Below are 23,292 nucleotides of genomic sequence, written 5' to 3'. Positions count from 1 at the left end.
CTGTAAGGAATATTTTTTACATCAGAGAATGAGAGACTGAAGGATACATAGAAGGCAGATTTTCTGTAAAAGTAAATCACATTGCTGGACCATAGTTTGAAAATCTACATAAACATGCCCATTTTATAAATCTAGCCCTGGACTTCAAATAATACAAGGATAGGTCCAAAAGGCCAAGAAATAATATTGTACATTTAATTACATACATTTTTATATTTGTTAATGTTTTAAGCATACCTGGTTATTGCTTGTTTTGAGTAAAGCTGGTGTTTCACTATGAGGCGGTGGTGAAGAAGCAGCACTGTTGTCACTATCACTGCCGTCACTCAAGCTAACCCTGTTAACAAAACAACTTCAGTAACTAATCTTGCACCATTTCAACATATCTGAAACACTTTTCTTTTTACAAGCCTTTTATAAAATGCTGACTATGTAACTAGACAGAAAACTACAAAGCCTTGTTAAAAGTATATAGATTTATGAATAAAATGAGAAGCAAGAAAATAATGCAGTAGGTAGCGTTACTGCTATATCACTTTTGTGAGTAACATGTCATCCCCATGTTCATCAGTTTTCTGGTTGGACTCTGCAAGATTTTGGATGATAAGGGTAAGTAATTAGGATGAAATGGATCCATTTGTGTGTACTCTAAAATGGACTAGTAATGTAACTGGGGTGGACTTCGGCTCCGATTCAATTTCTGAAATGGTAGGCTGAGATAATATGAGACATTGATTTGGACAAAGCAAATAAGGAGGTGCATGAATACATGAATGCATTTAACTTAAAACCTGAAACTGCAATAATGGTATAATAAATGCAAAATATAAAAAGGTTACATATACACAGAGTATAGAATTATTTCATAAATGAAAATGTTAGATATACACAGTATATAGTTTTATTATATAAATGGATACAAAATATTCAGACACATTAAATCAAAAGCTGGAAAAAGTTATATATAGGTGGAAGAAACAAATTCAGTAATTACATTGAAAGTATATTTACAGAAATTTTCCACACACATTGCATAAGCTTGGTAGAGGTATTTGTCTGTTGTTTGAGAGTTAGAGTGGCAAGAGTGGTGTTAAATAAGTTTACCATCTACCATAAGATGAAATACAAATTAGAACTTAAAGAGGACCATATTCTTAGTATCCTTTATTCCTCTAGTCCATTTCTTGGATTAAACTTTAGGTTAAAACATCCAGAAAATACTGAAATTACCCCAAATAAAGCAATCAATTGGAAACAAAACATTATAAAAGAAAACAATTCATAAAGATTAATAAAAGTAAACATTTCCTTTGTAAACAAATAAAAAAAACACTCAGGATTCAAACCCTGATAAAGGCAGTTATGCAAATAGACCAATCTAAAATGGTTTATATCGTAAAACAGCCTACAAAAGCAAAATGTTATGCATAGGCCCGGCATGCTTACTTGAGAATTATCTTAACAATTTCCTACCAAATTCTAAAAATGTTTTGAACAGATTATCATAAAAAAGGATTTGATTATTTCCAGTTTGAGGGAATACGACTGCTATATAGAATGTGGGTTGGTAATCCTTCAGGTGATCCAAATATTGTGGTATAGAACAGTGATCCTCAATTTCTGGTATGTGAGGTGTTAAGAGTGATCCGTAAGAGAAAGCAAAACCAAAAGAAAAACTGGAGTGATAAGTGCAAAGGAAAATGGGGAGAGAGAGGCTCATTGGAAAAGATGATGCTTCTGGCACCATGGTAGCCAATGCATGAGCCTTTATTAGGCAGGACTCCTAAGGAATGAATGATGGGGCAGGTATATCTGTACTTCAAAAGCCAAATGCTATTTAGGCATTTACCACACATCATTGTTGTGAAGAAGGGGATTATCCACAAATGGGTTTATTTAACAATATAAAAAATGTTTAGGACACTGTAAGTAATTCACATTTGAATAATGTGATAAAAGTAATTTGGGATTTTTTCATGGATGTTTTGATATTGTTTGCTGGCATACAAATTTGTTCAGCTTCATTGGATCTGGAATTTGTGTCATCTTTCTCCATTGAAAATGTGTGGTTAAACATTGTTCCCAGGCATTGCTAAAAACAATCCATCCATTCATTATCCAACCCGCTACATCCTAACTACAGGGTCATGGGGGGTCTGCTGGAGCCAATCCCAGCCAACACAGGGCGCAAGGCAGGAAACAAACCCCAGGCAGGGTGCCAGCCCACCGCAGGGCACACACACACACACACATATACACACACCAAGCACACACTAGGAACAATTTAGGATCGCCAATCCACCTAACCTGCATGTCTTTGGACTGTGGGAGGAAACTGGTGCACCTGGAGGAAACCCACGCAGACACAGGGAGAACATGCAAACTCCTCACAAAGCGAACCCGGGTCTCCCAACTGCGAGGCAGTAGCGCTACCACTATACCACTGTGCCGCCCGCTACAAACAATACAAAGTGAAAAAACAGACAAAAAGTTATTTTCCTCTTTTTTGTGAATTAAATCTGAATCATATTTAAAAGCAGGGTTTGATTTTCAGTGTTGTACTGTAGAAATCACTCCTATTACTTAAAAATTACACAAAGTTTCAACTCAATAAAGTGAGACAATCCCACTGCACTTTTTTTTTTATCTGTTTATGGAATTGGTCCAGAAATACTAAAATATCTGATTCCTCCATACTTTGAGAGCACCATGATGTAATCAATCAGCTGTCAATTGCCTGTTTTTGAATGAGGGAGTTGAAATAATTGCAAGAAAAATCACCTTTTCATATAGAAATCTGCAGTACAAAGACCCCAAAAAAATGGTGGTTTCAAATTCATCATGACTGTGTTGTACATTGCTGTGTATCCATCCATCCAACCAACCACCAACCCTTTGCCCAACAACTTATAAAGTTCTGCATCTTTGGGAGCTGATGCATCTCCTTGCTACTCTAGGCATGAGGCAGAAACCACTGGAGGGGACACCATCCCTGCATGTATCTGTCTTCAAAGGTGAAATAATAATAATCATAAATTGACAAGTTTAATTTAATAATATATGTTTTATTCACAATGGTACCCACCCTATGGTTGGATTAAATTTAAAAGGGCAAAGGAAAAAATGTGGAATTTTAAGCATCAGGAGTTTGTGCTAATTCGACTTATCCATCAAGTATTACTCTTAACTTGAGTGTTACAAATGAGCTAATTTCTCCTCCATACATTGACATAATCTCACAATTGCAAACGTTGCAAACCTGATTTACAAAGTCTGCTGTCAGAAAAGTAACCCTCAAGAGTCAGTGTCAATATAAATATCCTGAATTTTCTTGGTATTTACTATTTCATGAGGCAATGACATATTATTTGATATTTTTAGTATTAGCTTCCTCAGCATTATGTTTACCCCTGGAAAAATGAGCTAAAAACATAATTCTTTTCAACGAGAAATGTTACTATGTGTAACGGAAATATATAAACACAAAAACATCAACATAAATACAGCAGAAAAGGTATGTTTAGTGTCTACAGCAGATTTAGTACATGATCTTCACCAACACACAGTCCACCATTGCAATTGGGACTGTTTTTTCTGTGAATTATGCATGAAAGAGTAAAATGTCAGTGCTCGATCTGCATGATGGATGCAGCCCATTGTATGGGCTGCCTCTGTGGAAGGATTAATGACTGACACAAAAATTGCTAGCTGCTGCATTATGAACAGTGTTTAGGGGGCCTTTCTTGCCCTTCCATTTGAATGCAGTTACTTTGCCTTTTTGCCACGCATCTATTTGCACTTCACAAAATCAAATTCACTAGGCACACAGTAGTTTTGTTGTACAGTGCCGTATGCATCAGTTTCACCATCCATGTCAACGCCTGATGACCAATTCACATTGTCATCATTATCATTTGATTTAACTAATAGTTCAGTTTTAGTTTGTTCTAACACTAGTTTTATAGTTTTTCCAGTTACTTGCCATTGGGTGTTTTGCAAGAAGGCTCTACCCCGCTGATGGCTACTGTGGAGTTACCGTATAGATGCAGAATGCTCAGAAAAATTCATGATTTTTTTTGCAGAATGATGTTATTTCATACACAAGATGGCAGCAGAATACTGCCTCAAGCATTACTTGGGCGTAACGCTCTATATCTTATCAAAACAGCTTAACCTGAGAAAGATTCAGGTTTAACCGTTTTTACATAAAATTTTGAACCAGAGTGTTCTCAGGGTTAACGGCAAGGTAGTTAGGCAGTATTATTTTCAGTTAATGGCCAGAAATTATAAGTGAATAAATTTAGTATGTGCACATGGGTAAGATAAATCAGGTGGTCCATGATGATATCACTCTTTATAAACCCTACACTGAAATCCTTCAAAGTCAACAAAATTCCACCCACCCCCAGTTGTTGCAACCCTGGATGGAAATCAGAGGGGCTCTATCACACATGAAATTCAATCTCTGAACTTTACATTTTGGTAAACTAAAATTATGAAAATGTTAACGCTTTCTCAGTTTTATTCCATATCAAACAGCACTAATGTGTATACATTTAAAACTTAATAAAAAAAACACAAACAAATTAAGTGAGGCATATAGACATAAAGGCTATCCATATCTTGCTAAAATACCCAAATGAATCAAAGGTATCGAAGTCAGACAAAGAAATATCACCTTTAGTTCTATACAACCACAGAATTCAGAACTTAAGAACTTAATATCAAAAACAAAATGTGGTCCTCTAAGTCATTTTAATTTCTGGGTGCAGAATATCAAGAAAAACGTCTGAGAACCCATATAAAGGCTTCTGATGTGACTTTAGCACCAACGGTAAATGAGATTTACAAACAATTTTGCTCAAAATGGTACACTCCCAAAACAGATGACCTAGCAATGTATTTTATGAATGGCTGAATTCTAGGTTTCCTTTTCTGAGATTTTAATTAAAAAGATACCATTCTCATCATTCCCTGATTTCAGTAAGGGGTAAATTCCTTGGGAGATTTTTATTAATATATTCTTAGAGAGTACACTCCGGTTTCCTCCCACAGTCCAAAGACATGCAGGTTAGGGGCATTGGTGATTCCAAATTGTCCCTAGTGTGTGCTTGGGGTGTGTGTGTGTGCCCTGCGGTGGGCTGGCACCCTGCCCGGGGTTTTGTTTCCTGCTTTGCGCCCTGTGTTGGCTGGGATTGGCTCCAGCAGACCCCCGTGAACCTGTAGCTTGGATATAGTGGGTTGGATAATGGATGGATATCCTTAGAGATGCTGTCTTATCTTAAACCACTCAAGTCAGTATCATCTGTGGAATGGAAACTAGTGAAAGTTGTAGGTTGTTTTTAACAATGTTTCTAATTTGTGTGTACAAAAATGTGTTGCAGGAAGCTTTAATTAGGAGCTTAATTGTTTGAAGGATGCAATATATTATCACTAAATATCACAATCATGAGCATATTTTCCTTAAAATTCATTCTACATTGGTTCCATGTCTTTAATAAATGATGAACCACAAGCTTGCTACTAAATTGGTGATTGACAGTGTTCATTTGAGCAAAGAGTAGAGAATACAGAAATATAGATAATATTCTATATATTCTATATATAATATAGAATAGGATATATTTACCTTTGCAAAACAAACAGGAATAAATGTGTGAGCGTATTATGTTTTACTTTACAAATATTGTCAGCCTAGTAACTGAACTGAAAGTTACGTAGCATCATGCCACCTTCTGATTTAGATATCTGCAGAGTCTAAATTATGTTAGAATTGAGTCTAAATTCTTAAAAAAGGATTTGTTGATGAAGGGATGAGGATATTCATTCTGACAGTATTAATTATCCTGTTTTAAGTAGAAGGTAGGGAATATCTTGTTGGATGTACAACCAAAATTGTGTCTAAAGAGATCTCTCTTTCCTTGTAATAATTAAAAAAGCATACTTTTATTCAAATTAATTTTGAACCCAGCGAATATGTGAAATTCTCCAAGCAAGTTTAATACTATTGGTATAGATTGTGTGCCTGAGATGTAAAGCACAATATCAATGGTATAAAGAGATATTTTCTATTCAAACAAATTAAAAAATCAATATGTTCAAGACATAGCCAACTAATAGAAGACCCAGACACAGATCCAAGACATACTGGATGGATTCAATATTACAAGTGGACTGAGAATTCTTTTGGTATTGGGGGAGTGGGGGTTGGGATTAAAAAAATTACTGTATATACACTTTAACACAAATAACACAAGTCATCTAAACAAATTACCTAGAAGAAAAACATATATTACATTTATAAACTTCACTTCCAATTTAAGCTATGTATGCTGACTTCCCAGGTAATCAAATATATCATTAATTAGGTAAATATATAAACCAAAAAAAGGTAGCTACATCATATAATGTTTAATAATGTAAAACACCAAAATTAACAATATAGAAAAGTACCATCATATCACTTTCAAGAATGTTAAACAAATCTATACTAATAAAAGGCAAAGCCCTCACTCACTCACTCACTCATCACTAATTCTCCAACTTCCCGTGTAGGTAGAAGGCTGAAATTTGGCAGGCTTATTCCTTACAGCTTACTTACAAAAGTTGGGCAGGTTTCATTTCGAAATTCTACGCATAAGGGTCATAACTGGAAGCTATTTTTCCCCATATAATGTAATGGAGTCTTGAGTTGGAGATGGCCGTGGGGGGGGAGTTTCGTGTGACATCATCACGCCTCCTACGTAAGTACGTAGATAACAAGGAAGAACTCCAAACAGCGATCAGCACAAAACGGCATTTCACAATTGAGAAGGCAGAAAAACATTATGAAGCAAATGATGCATACAAGCATATTCATAAGTACAGCTACTGCGAAACAAAGCAGCGTGAACCGTAAGTTTATATTAAATTAAGTTCATAGACAGGCTGCCACTAGCGTTTGTAATTTAGTGCCTGCCCATATCAGGCCGTCCATCAGCAGCAATCCAATACAAACACTGCCGGTAAATGTTCACGGGTGAAGGACTGTGCTTATGCAGAGGAAGATGAGATGGTCAGGGTGGTGTTTGGCACAAACGCAATGAAACTGCAGAGAAACTTTTAAGTGCGGGTCTTAGCTGACATTACGAGATGGCACCAGTACAGCTGGGAACCTTCGATGCAAGAACACCAAGCGGCTCCGTGAACTGGCGCAATGCGCAGACAAAAGCAACAGTTCCAAAGAGTGCTGAACAAAACCGAATTACACAATTGAGAAGGCAGCAAAAAATATGAAGCGTCTTATACATACAATCATATTCATAAGTGCAGCTACTGCGAAACAAAGCACACGGTGGAAAAAGTGAATGTCCTGCTAAAGGAAGACAGTGTAAAAAAACCCGTGCATGCAGTTTGTCACATCACAGATAAAAGGAAGGCGAGCTGTTTATTGATGCAGTAAGGAACTAATCGATGAATGAAACCTCTTATCTTTACAGCGATTGACAAACACGGAATGTAACTTGAACACATCCTACAAATACGAGCCTGATTGAAAGAAATAATGATAATCAAATCCTTGATGACAGCAACATTCAATAACACTCACAAAACAATTACTGTATATTGACAATCATGTTACGTTATTTTTAAAATGTTCCCTTTTCTTTTCATAACTTCTACTTCTCCACTGCGTACGGGTATATATATAAATGTATATATATACCCGATCTACAATACATACTTTAGCATAGACAAGCCACACGCTGTGGCTAATTGTAGAGTCTTAAGCCTCTAACGCCGACATTGAGGTTCGATTCGAGAGGGTGTACTGACTATGTGCTGCGCTACCGATTCATTTTACCTTCGCATCTCCTTGGTTTGGGGCGTATGAAAAATATTAGGTTAGCAGAATCATGTTACGTTATTTTTAAAATTTTTCCTTTCTTAGCACAAGCACAGCTGAGAAGCTTCGATGCATGTACTCCATAACGCGTTAAAAAAATAACGCATTTAATCACACTTTCAATTCCAAGCAAACGGAACTTTTGTCAATGCATGATTTCCTGGTACATCCATTACACTGATGCACACATCACAGCTACAAAAATGTTAGAGTCGGAATAAAGCGCGTTCCTACGACTGATCATTTCGACTACCCGAGCGAAGCCTTGATAAAAGCATGGTTTTGTGCACACTGAAAAGCAAGCAAAATTAGATGCATTACAGAAAGCGGACTTTGTGGCTCTTACTGGGGATCATTGGACTTCCGTGACCGTTAGTAATTCTAAATACATCTAATTACAAAATGTTCAATGATCACACTGTTTTAGCCTAATGTACAAAATAATTTTGGCTAATGTTACTCAGAGTTTAAAGAGTAAGCTGGTCAAATTACCTTTTATGTTTCTGACTTATTTTTTAAGAAGAAAAACTGCACTTTATGTTGAAATTTTGGTTATTATTATTTAAAGACAATACTATTCTGAAAATGTACTTAAAGTACTTAAACTACCACTTTATTTTTAAGTCTGCCCAATTTTAACCAGGGATGATATTTTTGTTTCTGTTTTGAATTCAAATGCAGTTTAAAGCTTTTTTCAGAAATTAAAACAGCTTCAGTTTACAATATTCATGTCCATGTCTATTATTTGATTCTGTAAGCCCACTAAAACCGTTTTAAATTAAAAAAAAATTTGCGATTTGGGGCAAATTTACGTGTCGATTACATACGATTAATCAAGATTAATTCTTACACAGCCTCTAATTAATTGGATTAATTTTTTAATCGAGTCCCACCTAATATATATATATGTATATATATATATATATATGTAGATTGTATATGTTGTATATACAGTATGTATATATATGTGTGTGTGTATATATACAGTATGTGTATATATGTATATGTATATATGTATGTGTGTATATGTATATATATAACTGTATATATATGTGTATAGATGTGTATATATATATATATATATATATATGTTTATATATGTGTCTGTGTGTGTATATATATATATATATATATATATATATATATATATATATACAGCAACACATGACAATGACAAAACAATTACATTGTCAATCATGTTACGTTATTATTAAAATGTTTCCTTTTCTTTTTACTTCTCCGCTGCCAATCGCAGGTATTTTGCTATATATATATATATAATATAAATAGATAGATATGACAACAACACTCATATCAATGACAAAACAATTACATTAACAATCATCTTACGTTATTTTTAAAATGTTTGCTTTTCTTTTTCATAACTTCTTTAACACACTACTTCTCCACTGCGAAGCGCGGGTATTCTGCTAGTCAGTAATAAATAACAATAAATATTTTTGAACAGCTGACCTATAAATCCCCTTATTAAACAGTACTTTTCAGGAAAATATTATAGTCCCACAATTAATTACAGATTTATTCCACACAGCAAATTTGACAAAAACAAAGGTTCTGTATAGAGGCTGAAAAAGAAATCAATCCCTATACAAAGTAATATCCAATAAAAGCAGTACACTAAAAGAAAAAAAAAGAAAAAACTAAATTTAATTTCATTAAATCACTGACCTTCGGTTTCTATGCATTATCTGTGTGTGCACTGGTCTCTCAATATCAGAATCATTGTCATTGTCATCCTCATCTTCTGATTCTTCTTCATTGTCATCTGAATGAAGATCTTGCATTATTGATCCCAAAGGATCTAAAACTAAAAATGAGGACAGCTTATATAGGAAATTTAAAAAAAAAAACACATGAATAGGAACTGAAACAAAACACAACACGTGTTTTTGAAAATGCTAATTAATCATTAAGCACATAAAATGTATCCAGATAGAACAAAAAACAGCAGGTAAAAATAATCATACCAAACAACTCATGGACAGAACATTCCTCATTAATCATAGTTATCGTATATTAAAATATGTACCAAGAAATATTTTAACTGAATTATCAATCAGACCTGAAATGTACTGTACAAATAACCAATATTTTAAGAAACAGTGTAGATCAAGTTTTGATCCAGGAACTTCCAGACAGTTCATCATATTGAAATCTACTCGCATTCTGTAACCTTCTAGAAATGCTCTAGATATACAGTAAATTAGATCCAAAGTCCTTAATGTGTACAATACTTCGCTCTCTTTCGGGTGATCCAATGTTAATTTCACTAATTTATATTTTGAAAGAGTATTAATATAGACATTACTGCTGTCAAAAAATGATTTATGACAGTTCAAAACAGTTTAACAGCAGCTAATCAATGAAAAACTAATTATCCAAAACTTTATGAAAGATAAGACTTTTAAACTTAAAAGTGGTGAGGCGGCCTTCTGCGGCTAAGCACCTAAAATCTGGAATAGCCTGCCAATAGGAATTCGCCAGGCTAATACAGTAGAGCACTTTAAAACACTGCTGAAAACACATTACTTTAACATGGCCTTTTCATAACTTCACTTTAACTTAATCCTGATACTCTGTATGTTCAATTCATCATAATAACTATTCTTGGTGGCTCTAAAATACGTAGTGACCCCTACTCTCTCTTCTGTTTCTTTTTACGGTTTCTTTGTGGTGGTGGCCTGTGCCGCCACCACCACCTACTCAAAGCATCATGATGCTCCAACAATGATGGATGGATTAAAAGCCAGAAGTCTACGTGACCATCATCATCAAGTCCTTCTGTGAGAACCCTAAATTCAAAGACTGTTTCATTTATGTTAGGTAGAATGCCCAGAGGGGACTGGGCAGTCAAATGGTCTGGAATCCCTACAGATTTTATTTTTTTCTCCAGCTGTGTGGAGGTTTTTTTTGTTTTTTCTGTCCACCCTGGCCATTGGACCTTACTCTTATTCTATGTTAATTGATGTTGACTTATTTTATTTTCTTACTGTGTCTTTTATTTTTCTATTCTTCATTATGTAAAGCACTTTGAGTTACTTTTTGTATGAAAATGTGCTATATAAATAAATGTTGTTGTTGTAAACTTTCAAATTTTTTAAAACATATTTAAGTTTAAAATTTTAAGTAGTTTATTTCTGGTTGGGCGTTTTCTGAGAGAAAAGTGCATAAACAATAGAATATAATCATAATAATCTAAATTTTAAGGTACTGATTAAGTGTTAGGCTTTAGGGTCACAGCCACAGGCTTAACAAATAGTCAATAATGACCACTTCAGCCTCCAAGCTAGCACTAAAGTGTGATTATATTTGATATAGAAAATCCTATATATTCACTAAATGCTTATTTTTTTTACAAGCTTCTATAAGAAATTATATTATATATACACACACATAAACTGTATATATGGGTCATGTATCTTAAAATTGTTTTTTATTCCTAAGCTTTCAGCCCCTCCCAGAAGTCAGACATACAGTAATCAAAGCCAATATATGGCAAATGTGGTGGTGGTAATGGGGTTGGGTGGTTAGAGGGGATGGTGGAATATTAAGTTGGGGTTCAGAGGTTTCTTATTTAATATGAGGATATTTTTCTTTTTAAACCTGCATATGCTGGGTTCATGTCCAAGTGTCTGTTGATGGTGTTTTTGTCTGATAGCCATGAGTCAGTCAGCTCTGTGGCCTGAATCTTACGAGCACTGCGCCCCAGTTACACGTGTCCGGTTGAAGTTGTATATGCATATATCAGAGTCTGTGGGTCCATTCATGTATAATACAACTGCTGCACCGCCTCGGTAGGATGGTGTAATAACAATGCTGCTATCATTTTGTACTGATCTCAAAGCCTTTGTTCTTGTTTTAGAGATATATACAGTTGGAAGTCTTGTATATAAATGGCTGGCTACATAGGTTTCTTGCATAAGGTTTTGTGCATTTTCTGAACATATTTAATGTTTCATATAGACTATTACATACAGTATGGAACACTGATAAAAATCAATGAAAGGTTTTCAGTACAAAATAACTGAATTTAACTGAGATACAATTGAGTAGATTTATATTTCTTTTTTCATTAGGACTCTTTAAACTTAACATATTACCTACTTTAAATAAACGGATTTTGCACAACAAATTTTACTCTTAGAATCTGTATAAGGCTTGTGTATAAAAACTCCAAGACAGTTTTACAAAACAACAGGTCCTTAAGTTAGGGATCAGGTAAGGCATATTATGTGAGAAACAGGATCCTACTAGCAATAACAGAAGACTAGAAAATATATTGGTAGACGAATCTGGCATGAAATAACCCTAGTAGCCTGCTAGTTAAATATTAAATATTGCATATTAAATCATCAGCTGTAAACAGCATTATTGATGAAAGATTAAAGCTTACCATATTCTCCTGTTTGTAAAATGACTAACATTCAGAAAACAAAAGGCTGCTCAAGGAATTGATTTTAAACCCAGTTTTAGTCATCTAAAGATTTTAAATTATTATTGTCACTGAACCTTTTAAAACCGTAGGAATTTGATGGATGAAAATATTCAGTAGCAAATATTATTTAAAAGCTTAACCTTGAACAGAAGAAAAATTGACAACTGTGTGTAAAACAGAACATGTACACATGCATACCACATGCACTATATAATCCATTTTCAAAGTCTACCTAATCCCAGATTGGGACTGTGATGGTGTTGGTCCTTATTACAGTAGAATTTATGTTTAAGGAAAATATCAACACTGGATGGGGTGCCAGTCCATTACTGGCAACACTTATCCAAAGTAGGCTAAGCAGTGCCTCTGCAAAAAAACCCTTGGAGACATAATATTCGGCTGTATGAAGTGCAGTAAATGGAGAAACCCATGTTAGCATTTAAGTGTTACAAAAATAAAAATAGGGGTTAGGCCATAAATGAATGACTAAATCTCTATGAAGAAATGATGCAAATTATTAACTCACTATGCAACACTCTCATCAACTGAAATAAATTTCATTATCATCAATACACTTCCAAGATTATTCTATTTCTTCTTTTTTTTTTTCAGGTGTTCAAAATTACTTTTGTAATTCAGTATACTCAGTAGCTATTATCCATGAATGTAGAAAACGTATAAAAGATGAACTGACTTTCAACTTCTGGCCATGTATTTTGATTCTTGAAAATTGAACTTTTTTTTCCTGTATCCAATCATTATTCAAACTTCAAACGCAATTACTTTCTAATTTGTGCTTATAAGCACACCATTTAGTTTAAGAATGACTCCACTGCAGACCACAACACTATCAAATTACAATTCAACAGAGCTTTTCTATTGTGGTTAAAAGACACTTACAAATAAAATATGCTATATATCAAAGTTAATTATAGAAAAAATAAGTTTTCAGAAATTAATAAATATGTGAAAAATACTCAGTGTAAACAAAAGGGAAAATTGATAATTTGTCTTGGGATTGTATTTTGTGTTCAAGTAATTTCTGCTGCTGTTTTAACAAAGTACAAACTGTATCATTAAAGCATCCGATGTCACAGCTAAAGGGGATGTTAAGACAAATGATAAAATCTTTCATCCATGGCCAAGACAGAATTGTTACCTTGTCTGCTGGTCTGGGAGGGAGTAAAACCAGAGCTAGAGCTTGAACTAGAGCTGGAGCTTGCTGGGCTGTGATGTGCAGACTACATTAAAACAAAAACAGAAAAAAAGGCATTAGTGAAAGTCCAGCACTGCACTCACCCTAGTGATGGGGAATGCAGCCACAGACTTCAAAGCTTCTACACTCATTAAACGCTTCCTCTGTCCGACATCTCCCAGGGAACTCTGTCCTTCTGAATGGGAGATCCAGCTGGGAAGTTCCACCACAGTAAGCAGAATGCATAGAATTAGGCAAATGGAACGAAGGCATTAAGAATGGTGCACTAAAAAAGATTAGGCATTTTACAGTGACAATTTTTTTTTTTTTTTCTCCCAATATACTCCTGAAATGGAATCCAAAGGGAAATCAACAGAATTATTAATCACCTATATAAAAAGTACAAATGACACGTTTCACAGTGAAAAATACAAGTTGGTACATTTAAAAAAAAAAATTGCTCAAAACTACAACCTTTATAACATTAATGCTCAGATACTATAGTAATTGTAAACTGATTTAAACATTCAATAATCAGTTATGTTTTGATATTCTGTGTAAAAAGTGAATGTTTCAGCATTTTCATAAAGATTTTGCTCTTGCACAAAACTGTAAGATTCTGTACATGCACAGCTCCAGTCACCCCAGTTCCAAAAATGTATTTCTCCTTAGAAAGTCAGAATTTCAGATTCTGAAACCATTATTTAAATCAAGCTAACATAATAAAATAAACAATTATTGCATGTCATTGAGACAGAAAAGTACAAATTTTCTTAGCTCATAAACTGTACCACTATATTAAGTCTTTTGGCTACAGAGATAGCTTTGATGGTTTTAACAGTAGCCTGCCCTTATAAATCTGTCCATTTAGACTGTCCTAATGAACAATGATTTATAATCACTAACGATTAAGGTTTACAATTTGCACAATAACTCCTTAAGTAATATCTGGCCTTTTGTGTTTTCACTGGCACAAGTACTAAAACTCTTTAACATCTGCTGTTTTAAAAGGAACAGCACCTTTAATGTTGACAGCTACAAAATACTATGAAGACATATACAATCATATATATCACCGACTTCCTCAGCTTACAATATAGCATTTAAAAAAAAGATTCCATGATTTTTATCACATTAAGAACACAAACAATTTTATGATCAACTTTACTCCTTAACTTTGTAAAACAGGCAGAATTTCTCCCACTTTCCCTATAAAATTGATGAGATTAAAATACTTGTGGTAGATAGCCTGGTCAAATATTTAAGAAGAGAAACACAACTTGACACAATTGGGTTTCTAACAATAGATATCATGAAAAGTTTTATAAATATAAAATCCAAAATTTGAAAATTTCAGCAACAAAATGATACAATTTTCCAGCATGGTTTATCAGTGTTCCATGAAAAGCTCAATTTAATACCACAATCTTAAACCGTATCTACAGAGCATCCGGAAAGTATTTACAGCGCATCACTTTTTCCACATTTTATGTTACAGCCTTATTCCAAATTTGATTAAATTAATTTTTTTCCTCAGAATTCTACACACAACACCCCATAATGATAATGTGAAAAACGTTTACTTGAGATTTTTGCAAATTTATTAAAAATAAAACAACTGAGAAAGCACATGTACTTAAGTATTCACAGCCTTTGCCATGAAGCTCAAAATTGAGCTCAGGTGCATTGTGTTTCCCCTGATCATCCTTGAGATGTTTCTGCGGCTTAATTGGAGTCCACCTGTGGTAAATTCAGTTGATTGGACATAATTTGGAAAGGCACACACCTGTCTATATAAGGTCCCACAGTTGACAGTTCATGTCAGAGCACAAACCAAGCATGAAGTCAAAGGAATATTGTCTGTAGACCTCCGAGACAGGATTATCTCGAGGCATAAATCTGGGGAAGGTTACAGAAAAATTTCTGCTGCTTTGAAGGTCCCAAAGAGCACAGTGGCCTCCATCATCCATAAGTGGAAGAAGTTAGAAACCACCAGGACTCTTTCTAGAGCTGGCCGGCCACCTAAACTGAGCGATCGGAGGGGAAGGGCCTTAGTCAGGGAGGTGACCAAGAACCAGATGGTCACTCTGTCAGAGCACCAGAGGTCCTCTGTAGAGAGAGGAGAACCTTCCAGAAGGACAACTATCTCTGCAGCAATACACCAATCAGGCATGTATGGTAGAGTGGCGAGATGGAAGCCACTCCTTAGTAAAAGGCACATGGCAGACCGCCTGGAGTTTGCCAAAAGGCACCTGAAGGACTCTCAGACCATGAGAAACAAAATTCTCTGGTCTGATGAGACAAACATTGAACTCTTTGGTGTGAATGCCAGGTGTCACGTTTGGAGGAAACCAGGCACCGCTCATCAGCAGGCCAATACCATCCCTATAGTGAAGCATGGTGATTTTTTTCACCGGCAGGAACTGGGAGACTAGTCAGAATAAAGGGAAAGATGACTGCAGTAATGTACAGATACATCCTGGATGAAAACCTGCTCCAGAGCACTCTTGACCTCAGACTGGGGCGATGGTTCATCTTTCAGCAGGACAACGACCCTAAGCACACAGCCAAGATATCAAAGGAGTTGCTTCAGGACAACTCTGTGAATGTCCTTGAGTGGCCCAGCCAGAGCCCAGACTTGAATCCGATTGAACATCTCTGGAAAGATCTTAAAATGGCTGTGCACCGACTTTTCCCATCCAACCTGATGGAGCTTGAGAGGTGCTGCAAAGAGGAATGGGCAAAACTGTCCACGGATAGGTGTGCCAAGCTTGTGGAATCATATTCAAAAAGACTCGAGGCTGTAATTGCTGCCAAAGGTGCATGGACAAAGTATTGAGCAAAGGCTGTGAATACTTATGTACATGTGATTTCTCAGTTTTTTTATTTTTAATAAATTTGCAAAAACCTCAAGTAAACTTTTTTCATGTTGTCATTATGGGATGTTGTATGTAGAATTCTGAGGAAAAAAATGAATTTAGTCAATTTTGGAATAAGGCTGTAACATAACAAAATGTGGAAAAAGTGATGCGCTGTGAATAATTTCCAGATGCGCTATACACCTGCCATAACTTAGAGAAATTACTTATGACACATCATCTGCACTATAAAAGCACCACCACTTTTACTATTGCTTTTTTCATAATTTTGTCACGTGAAACAATGAATGGCACAATTAATAGTAATTTTTTGGTTTGGTAAAGCTCACAAATCTGATGTGAGTTTTGCCCACTGTTCTGTCACGTGGGAGAACTTGCATTTATGTTTTAAATAATTATGGCAAAAAAACAAAACTAAGACTGCTGTTTTGAACACATTTAAGTCATGCCTTGAATGTGCAATGTCAATTAGGACCATTATCATTTTCAAACCTGCTTATTGTGACTACTAATTGTGAGATTGTCAAGGCCGTTCTTATGAGTATTAGCACAAAGTCTCCTTAAGCAGACAACTTTCAACCCAGGACCATTAAATTGCAACATACACTCATGCACTTTTCAACATTTTTTCATACTATTCAAATTAGAGGTTCCAATTAACCTAACATACCCAAGTGGCGCTCCCATTCTAGCGAAGGCTTCAGAAATGGACATGTGGGTGTTTTACAAGCAACATTCTGGACTTAAATTCAGCAAGACCCTGGAGTAAATTATATTTAATTAAACAGATCTCCAGAGTATGTGATTTAAAAATGGTTATTAAGGGGAAACTCAAAGGGCTATGAGGAAGTAATCTTGGGAATAAGCAGTCATTACACTGGCATGTCCATTTGTGACGCCTTTAGTGAACAAGGTATGTATTTCAGTAGCTTTCACTTTTTTCAAATTACTGTACAAGCATCATTTTAACTAAGGCTAATGACAGGATAACTAATGGACTAGGAGCAGTTGAGACTTGGCAAAAGTACAAAAGTACATGTACAGCTGTAGTAAAACATGCACAACTTGTTCAATTTATGTCACAGGCCACCATTCCACAATTATAAATATGCAGTAACAGGAAATGCTAACACATCTCAACAGTCTTCTTGGTTAGAAACCAAAAAGATTGGGGCAGAATAATTAAAAAATAAAAATAATTTTGTTATCAACTTACATAGGTTTTTATATGCACTGCAGATTTCATGAAAAATACAATATAAAAAGGACCACGAACAAAAAATACATAAACATATTTATATATACACACAAATACTGCATTTTGGAGAAAATAATACTATTACACAGCAGTAAAAAATACTTGCCAATACAAGCAGTACAAATAGCAATATTATTTTTAGATAAGTACACTTTTGGTTTTATTGCTTGAATTAATTACTTTTACTGTTATAAACATCATTTAACTTACCTGACAGGAATTCAAGGAGCAGGAAAAGTGGGTTGGTGTTACAGAGGTTTGTGCAAGCATATATCTGCATGTTATCTGCCACATGTGAGACTTTGCAGTTATTTCAAATAATTTGTACTGGGGAACTGTTTGCCATCAAGCACGGCTATTAGATGAATAAAACAGGAATGTATACAAAATATGTATAAGTAAATTACATGAAGGTTAATTTAAAACAGTATACAGGGGGTCCTTGGGTTACAACGTCTCGACATACAACATTTCGCATTTATAATACTCACTCCTGTAAAAACTTAAAAAAAATATAGGACACAAATGTTTCAGCTTACGTCATTAGCGTCGTACTTGCAGACAACGTGGGTGAACTAATGTGGTTGCGGGCAGCAGAAGAATACGCAGTAACGCGGTGTATGAGTGAGGGAGTTGGTGAACTAGTATGGTTGCGCGTGGAAGAAGCTTTCTGTTTCTGTTGCTTTGTTTGGTGACTTTTTGGCCCTTATCATGGCTCCTAAATGAAAGTCAGAGTCTTCAGATGGTAGTGCTTCGAAGAAGAGGAAAGCCATCATGATGGAAGTGAAATTAGACATTGTAAAGAGATCAGAAGGCAAGGATTTGTTTTTACACTCATTTTTTGTCATTTTTCTGTTATTAAAGTACAGTGTACAGTACAGTATATTTAGGTCCTTTTCCTTTTTCTGTGGCTTAGTTGTGTTTTTATGTTCTAGATTATGATTTTACAAATGTGTTAGGATAGGTAAGTGACTTAGGCTAGGGTGTTTTCGACTTATACCAAAATTCGGGTTACATCACTGTTGTAGGAACGGAAATGTGTCGTTACCTGAGGACCCCCTGTATTAACCTGTAATTGAGGTCATCCACAATGTTTCTCTGTTTTAAGACAGATGATTGACTAAATTTGAAAAATATCACTGAAATCTGAATTTTCAGAACAAATTTTCTTTAAGAATGAGTGCACCAAATATAAACAAAACCAGCCCAAAGTGAGTTCAAATGTTTTCCTTCAGAAAGACAGACATGATGATGCTAGTAGGTGCATCTTGCACATAAAAAACTTTGTTACATTGTTTTTCAAAAGACAGTTATTCATTTGGATGACAACCAGCACAGGCCTAGAATACTGTGTACATGATTTTCAGGCCAACAAAAGCAAATTATATATGTAATTACGGCAATACTATTTGGAATTAAGGGCTAACAGCATACATGATCATTTCCAGCTGATTTGCAAAATATGCTGTCAAGTGCAAAATAAATGTGAAATTTAGGTCATATAAATTTGAGGTTTTAACTTATTAGAGGCAGCATGGTTCTGAGAAGTGTGGCAAAATATTTTAAAACTCTGTAATTAATGATTGTTATGCATTTCAACTATTAAAATGGGAGCCTCAAGCGTACAGTATGATAGGACTCGTAGTTGATTGGTTCTGCTGCCATAAACCCACCTTTTACCTTTGAGTTGGATTAGTAAATAAGAAGGCTTTGAGATTTCTAAATTTTCAACATTTTGGCACAGCAGTGTGCAAGGATAGTGTTATAATACATTATAACTAGAGCAATCATTCAGTTCATTGTGTTTTTACTACACTAAATCATCAAAAAACTAAAAGAAGGCAGCGTAAAATACAAGTTGGTATTAAAAGTAGTATACATTTAACAAAAAAAATATATTGTCACTGTATATCTTAACAAGAGAAATCTATATTAGTGAAGAAGTCTTTTCATTAAACATAAGTGGATTGCACAGTGTTCATTCATTTCAACACAGTGTGAGTGTTTAGTTTCTATTGTTCTACCCATTTCAATCCCCATAAATCATTATGGCTGCAATACATTGTGGCTTCATCCATCTTAACTCACATTGATAATTTGCTTCTTTCAATCTTCTGCATAGAGTTGATTTCTAAGAAATTATTGAATATAAGGAACTGCTACTTCGGTATTCGGGGACTATAAACTGAGTAAGTGTGTATATGTGTGTGAAAAGACAGACACATCTGGGATTAGATTCTGCCTTGTGCCCAACCCTGATGGGCTCCAAAAAAATTGGATAAATTGGTAAAAAGGTCTTGAAATGATTAAGAGGCTAGTGTGTTTGATTTCTGATTTCTGCAGTAGTTTAAACAACTGATTTATCATATTTGATAGAATTCTTAATTCATACCATCATTCAGTTAAAGACTAGTGCCATACTGCATAATTTCTAAAAGCCACATCATCCACAGTCACTTGGAACATTAAGAATGTAAAAATAACTTGAAGGAATTTCTAAAAATAGGACCATAACACACTTAGCAATAAAAAATCTGGACATATACAAGAGCACTATTCCCTTTTCTATATTGTACATTCTTTCTGATGGTGGCCCAGCATTGTGTTTCATGTTTTAATTGGATGATATCCTGTGTTATTTTCTGTACATCAAGCAGCCTGCATTAATATTTTTCCAGATCTTTCTCAGATGCCACACGTATGTATGAAGTCATCAGATAAAGATTGCAGTCCAGCAAATATGAAAGGGCAGCATGGCCACATTAACTTTCATTTGTTAAATTTTGATTTACTGACAGGACAGTGAATTGGTAATGTTATAGCACTAGATGCACATTAAACAACTATTAGAAACACGTTTCACACATCTACAGGCAAATTTTGAAATGTCTCATTCAAATATGTGGGTTGACAAAATTTACAGCTTTTACTATATGTGGCAGTGAATATGGAAAGAGGGACTAATGTTGAATTTCCTTGCTGAACTGCCAAAGAAAATATTTTTAGCTTTCTTTAAGCTGCTGTAACATGTAAAAAATTCAAATAAACTATATCATACCTATTATATCATATAAACCATTGTTTTGTTTTAAGAATTTAGTTTAAAGATTTAAGAATTCTCAAGTCAAGGACTATATACAAAGCTGAATTTGGATTTTTGGATATTTTAAAACAAACAAAAAGAAAATAGGAAACAGAGTAATTTTCAAAATTCATTCCAAACATAATTGCCCATTTTATAAATTGAATTGTCCATTTCACCATTAAATTTTAAACCGATAGTATTCATTCAATCTATGACTTATCACCTTTAGTGGTGCATAATTATGTTTTACCTGTAAAGTACTGTAACTAACTTCACTACATAACTTATTTCATGAAAAATGTACATCTTTAAAAATGTATCACAAAGGTTGAAAGCACCAATCTACAATAATTCTCATAATAATCATAATGCAGTTTTACTTACACACTACTAAGTACACAGACTTCTTTGTCAGGTCGAATAATTTTCACTTGGACAGTGCTGTGTACTATATCAACAGTATGCTGAATTTTAATAACAAACAGCTTCTAAAATGTTCAGTGTAAAGACACAGACTACAGGTAGTCAATCACCAGCTTTCAGCATGTCAGGTCCATATGACATTCAATATTCTGGGGAAAATATCAAATATTTCAGACAATATGATTATATGACATACAGCTGTTGCAGAAAAATTCCATTAAGCTCTAATAAATAAGTAACTTTCGAAGTAAATTCAATAAATCTTGCAATGCATAAGATAGTTTCTAATTGTAAAAAAAGAAATAATATGGGCAAATGGTAGCAATAAATCATACTATCAAATTTCTAAAATGTTTTCTTAGGCTTCAGAACCAGAATGAATTGTACTTTATTGGTTGTGTGAATGCCAAAGAAAATTACCATTATTTAAAACAATGAAAATGTACATCTTATTCTCAAATGTTTTCTGAAAGTTTAGAAAGCCTATCTACTGTCTTATTTAAAAAAATCTACTTTATTAACAAAAATAACAGCCATTCCAACCAACCATTATAATTATATAATAAAAAGGATCAAATCATCAAGGCTTTAAAACAACTTTTTAGCTTTTCTGCTGTGGATACAGAAGTGAACACCTATTCAGAAACTTTTGTTTAAAGCAAAATGTCAACCCATCTGAAATTTTCCAAATTCACACTATAACAGCATCACATTTATTAAAATATTACCATTTATTTTGTCCCAAACTACTTACTAATAATAGAAACATTTAAGTGTGCTATATTCATCACTGTACATCTTATTGAATGACATACTATGAAATTCCCTTTTTGCTATTATTACTGGACTCAGCACTGCCATACTATAATAAATAAGTTCACCTTTCAGTAAAGGGGACTTTCAAAAAGGGGGAAAACTAATTAAGTGTGCTTCTTGTCTGACTTTTTTGATATATATATATATATATATATATATATATATATATATATATATATATATATATACACACACACATATTAACACACAACAAAACATGATCAAAGAGTCATCGAACAGCCGGTAAAACTTTATTTACTGCTGAAAATTTTATCACAGTCCAAAATGAAAACAAAATAATATATATGTGTATTATATATGCATAAACACACATATACATACACATATATGTATACACACACACACACACACACACAAAGAATATCTCCCTACCATGATATAATGCTTTATTTTATTTTAGATGAAAACGAAAATGTTCTTAAAGGAAATGTATTGCAGGCTTTTTTTAATTCTATCAAAACAGTAACTCACTGCATATTATTGCAATATGTGAAATGTCTAAAGCTCAGCAAGCATTACTTATAAAACTTCTCAATTATATATATATATATATATATATATATATATATATATATATATATATATATATAAACTAAAACATTAAATATTTAGAAGATGTTTGGATGTTTGAACAAACTAGTTAGTAACAAAGCAGTTAATAAAAAGTATGCACAAGTAAAATGGTTCAAGGAAGATACCCATTATAAGCTTCATTTTTGCTTATTTTGCATACAATAAGTATATTATTATAGTGTTCAACTGTTGCTTACATTAACAAACCTGTTGTCTCTATAAAGAAAGTATCACCTATAATTTAACACGCCACATTTGTAAACACATAATGGAATTCCATCCACTCTCTCATTACTGTTTTCCCTCCAAAAAGTTTTAAGATAAAAGAAAGTGCCTCAGCTTTTCAAGCAAACCATACTATTCTCAGCAACAATAAAATCATAAATCTTCTGGCTTCCAATGGATGCTCGTAAAACTGTCCATTTCTTTCTGTGGGGTTTCTGCTTGGAACGTGTGAGGATCTGGCAAGGTTTTAAACTGCTAGAAATTCATTATAAAGACCAATAAATTAAAAAAAAAACAAAAAAAAACCACCGCACTCTAAACATTTGTGGTTTTGTTTAAAGGCAAACTAGTGTTACTGCCAGCAAAAAAAGAACAGCAATGATTATATTTAAATAATCAGAACACATGTTATTATTATTTATTTAGCTGGCTGACGCCTTTATCCTAAGCAACTGACAACATCTGAGATACAAATG

General features: G+C 34.2%; 1 protein-coding gene across 4 annotated transcripts in view; it reads right to left on the bottom strand.

The window, feature by feature from the left end:
* Window positions 1-23,292, bottom strand: part of mllt3 (MLLT3 super elongation complex subunit) — a 353,405-nt gene that overhangs the window by 75,791 nt on the left and 254,322 nt on the right. For all 4 annotated transcript variants that reach the window (XM_039759174.1, XM_039759177.1, XM_039759176.1 and 1 more), the window contains 3 exons: window positions 13,501-13,582; window positions 9,575-9,713; window positions 238-337 (listed from right to left, as the gene is read on the bottom strand). In XM_039759174.1, the coding sequence (XP_039615108.1) occupies window positions 238-337; window positions 9,575-9,713; window positions 13,501-13,582 (321 nt within the window). The remainder of the gene's footprint in view (window positions 1-237; window positions 338-9,574; window positions 9,714-13,500; window positions 13,583-23,292) is intronic.

This window comes from Polypterus senegalus, chromosome 7, assembly GCF_016835505.1.
Source record: "Polypterus senegalus isolate Bchr_013 chromosome 7, ASM1683550v1, whole genome shotgun sequence".
Taxonomy (NCBI): Eukaryota; Metazoa; Chordata; class Cladistia; order Polypteriformes; family Polypteridae; genus Polypterus; species Polypterus senegalus.
The sequence above is the reverse complement of the archived record's forward strand: the minus strand, read 5'-3'. Positions and strand labels throughout refer to the sequence as shown.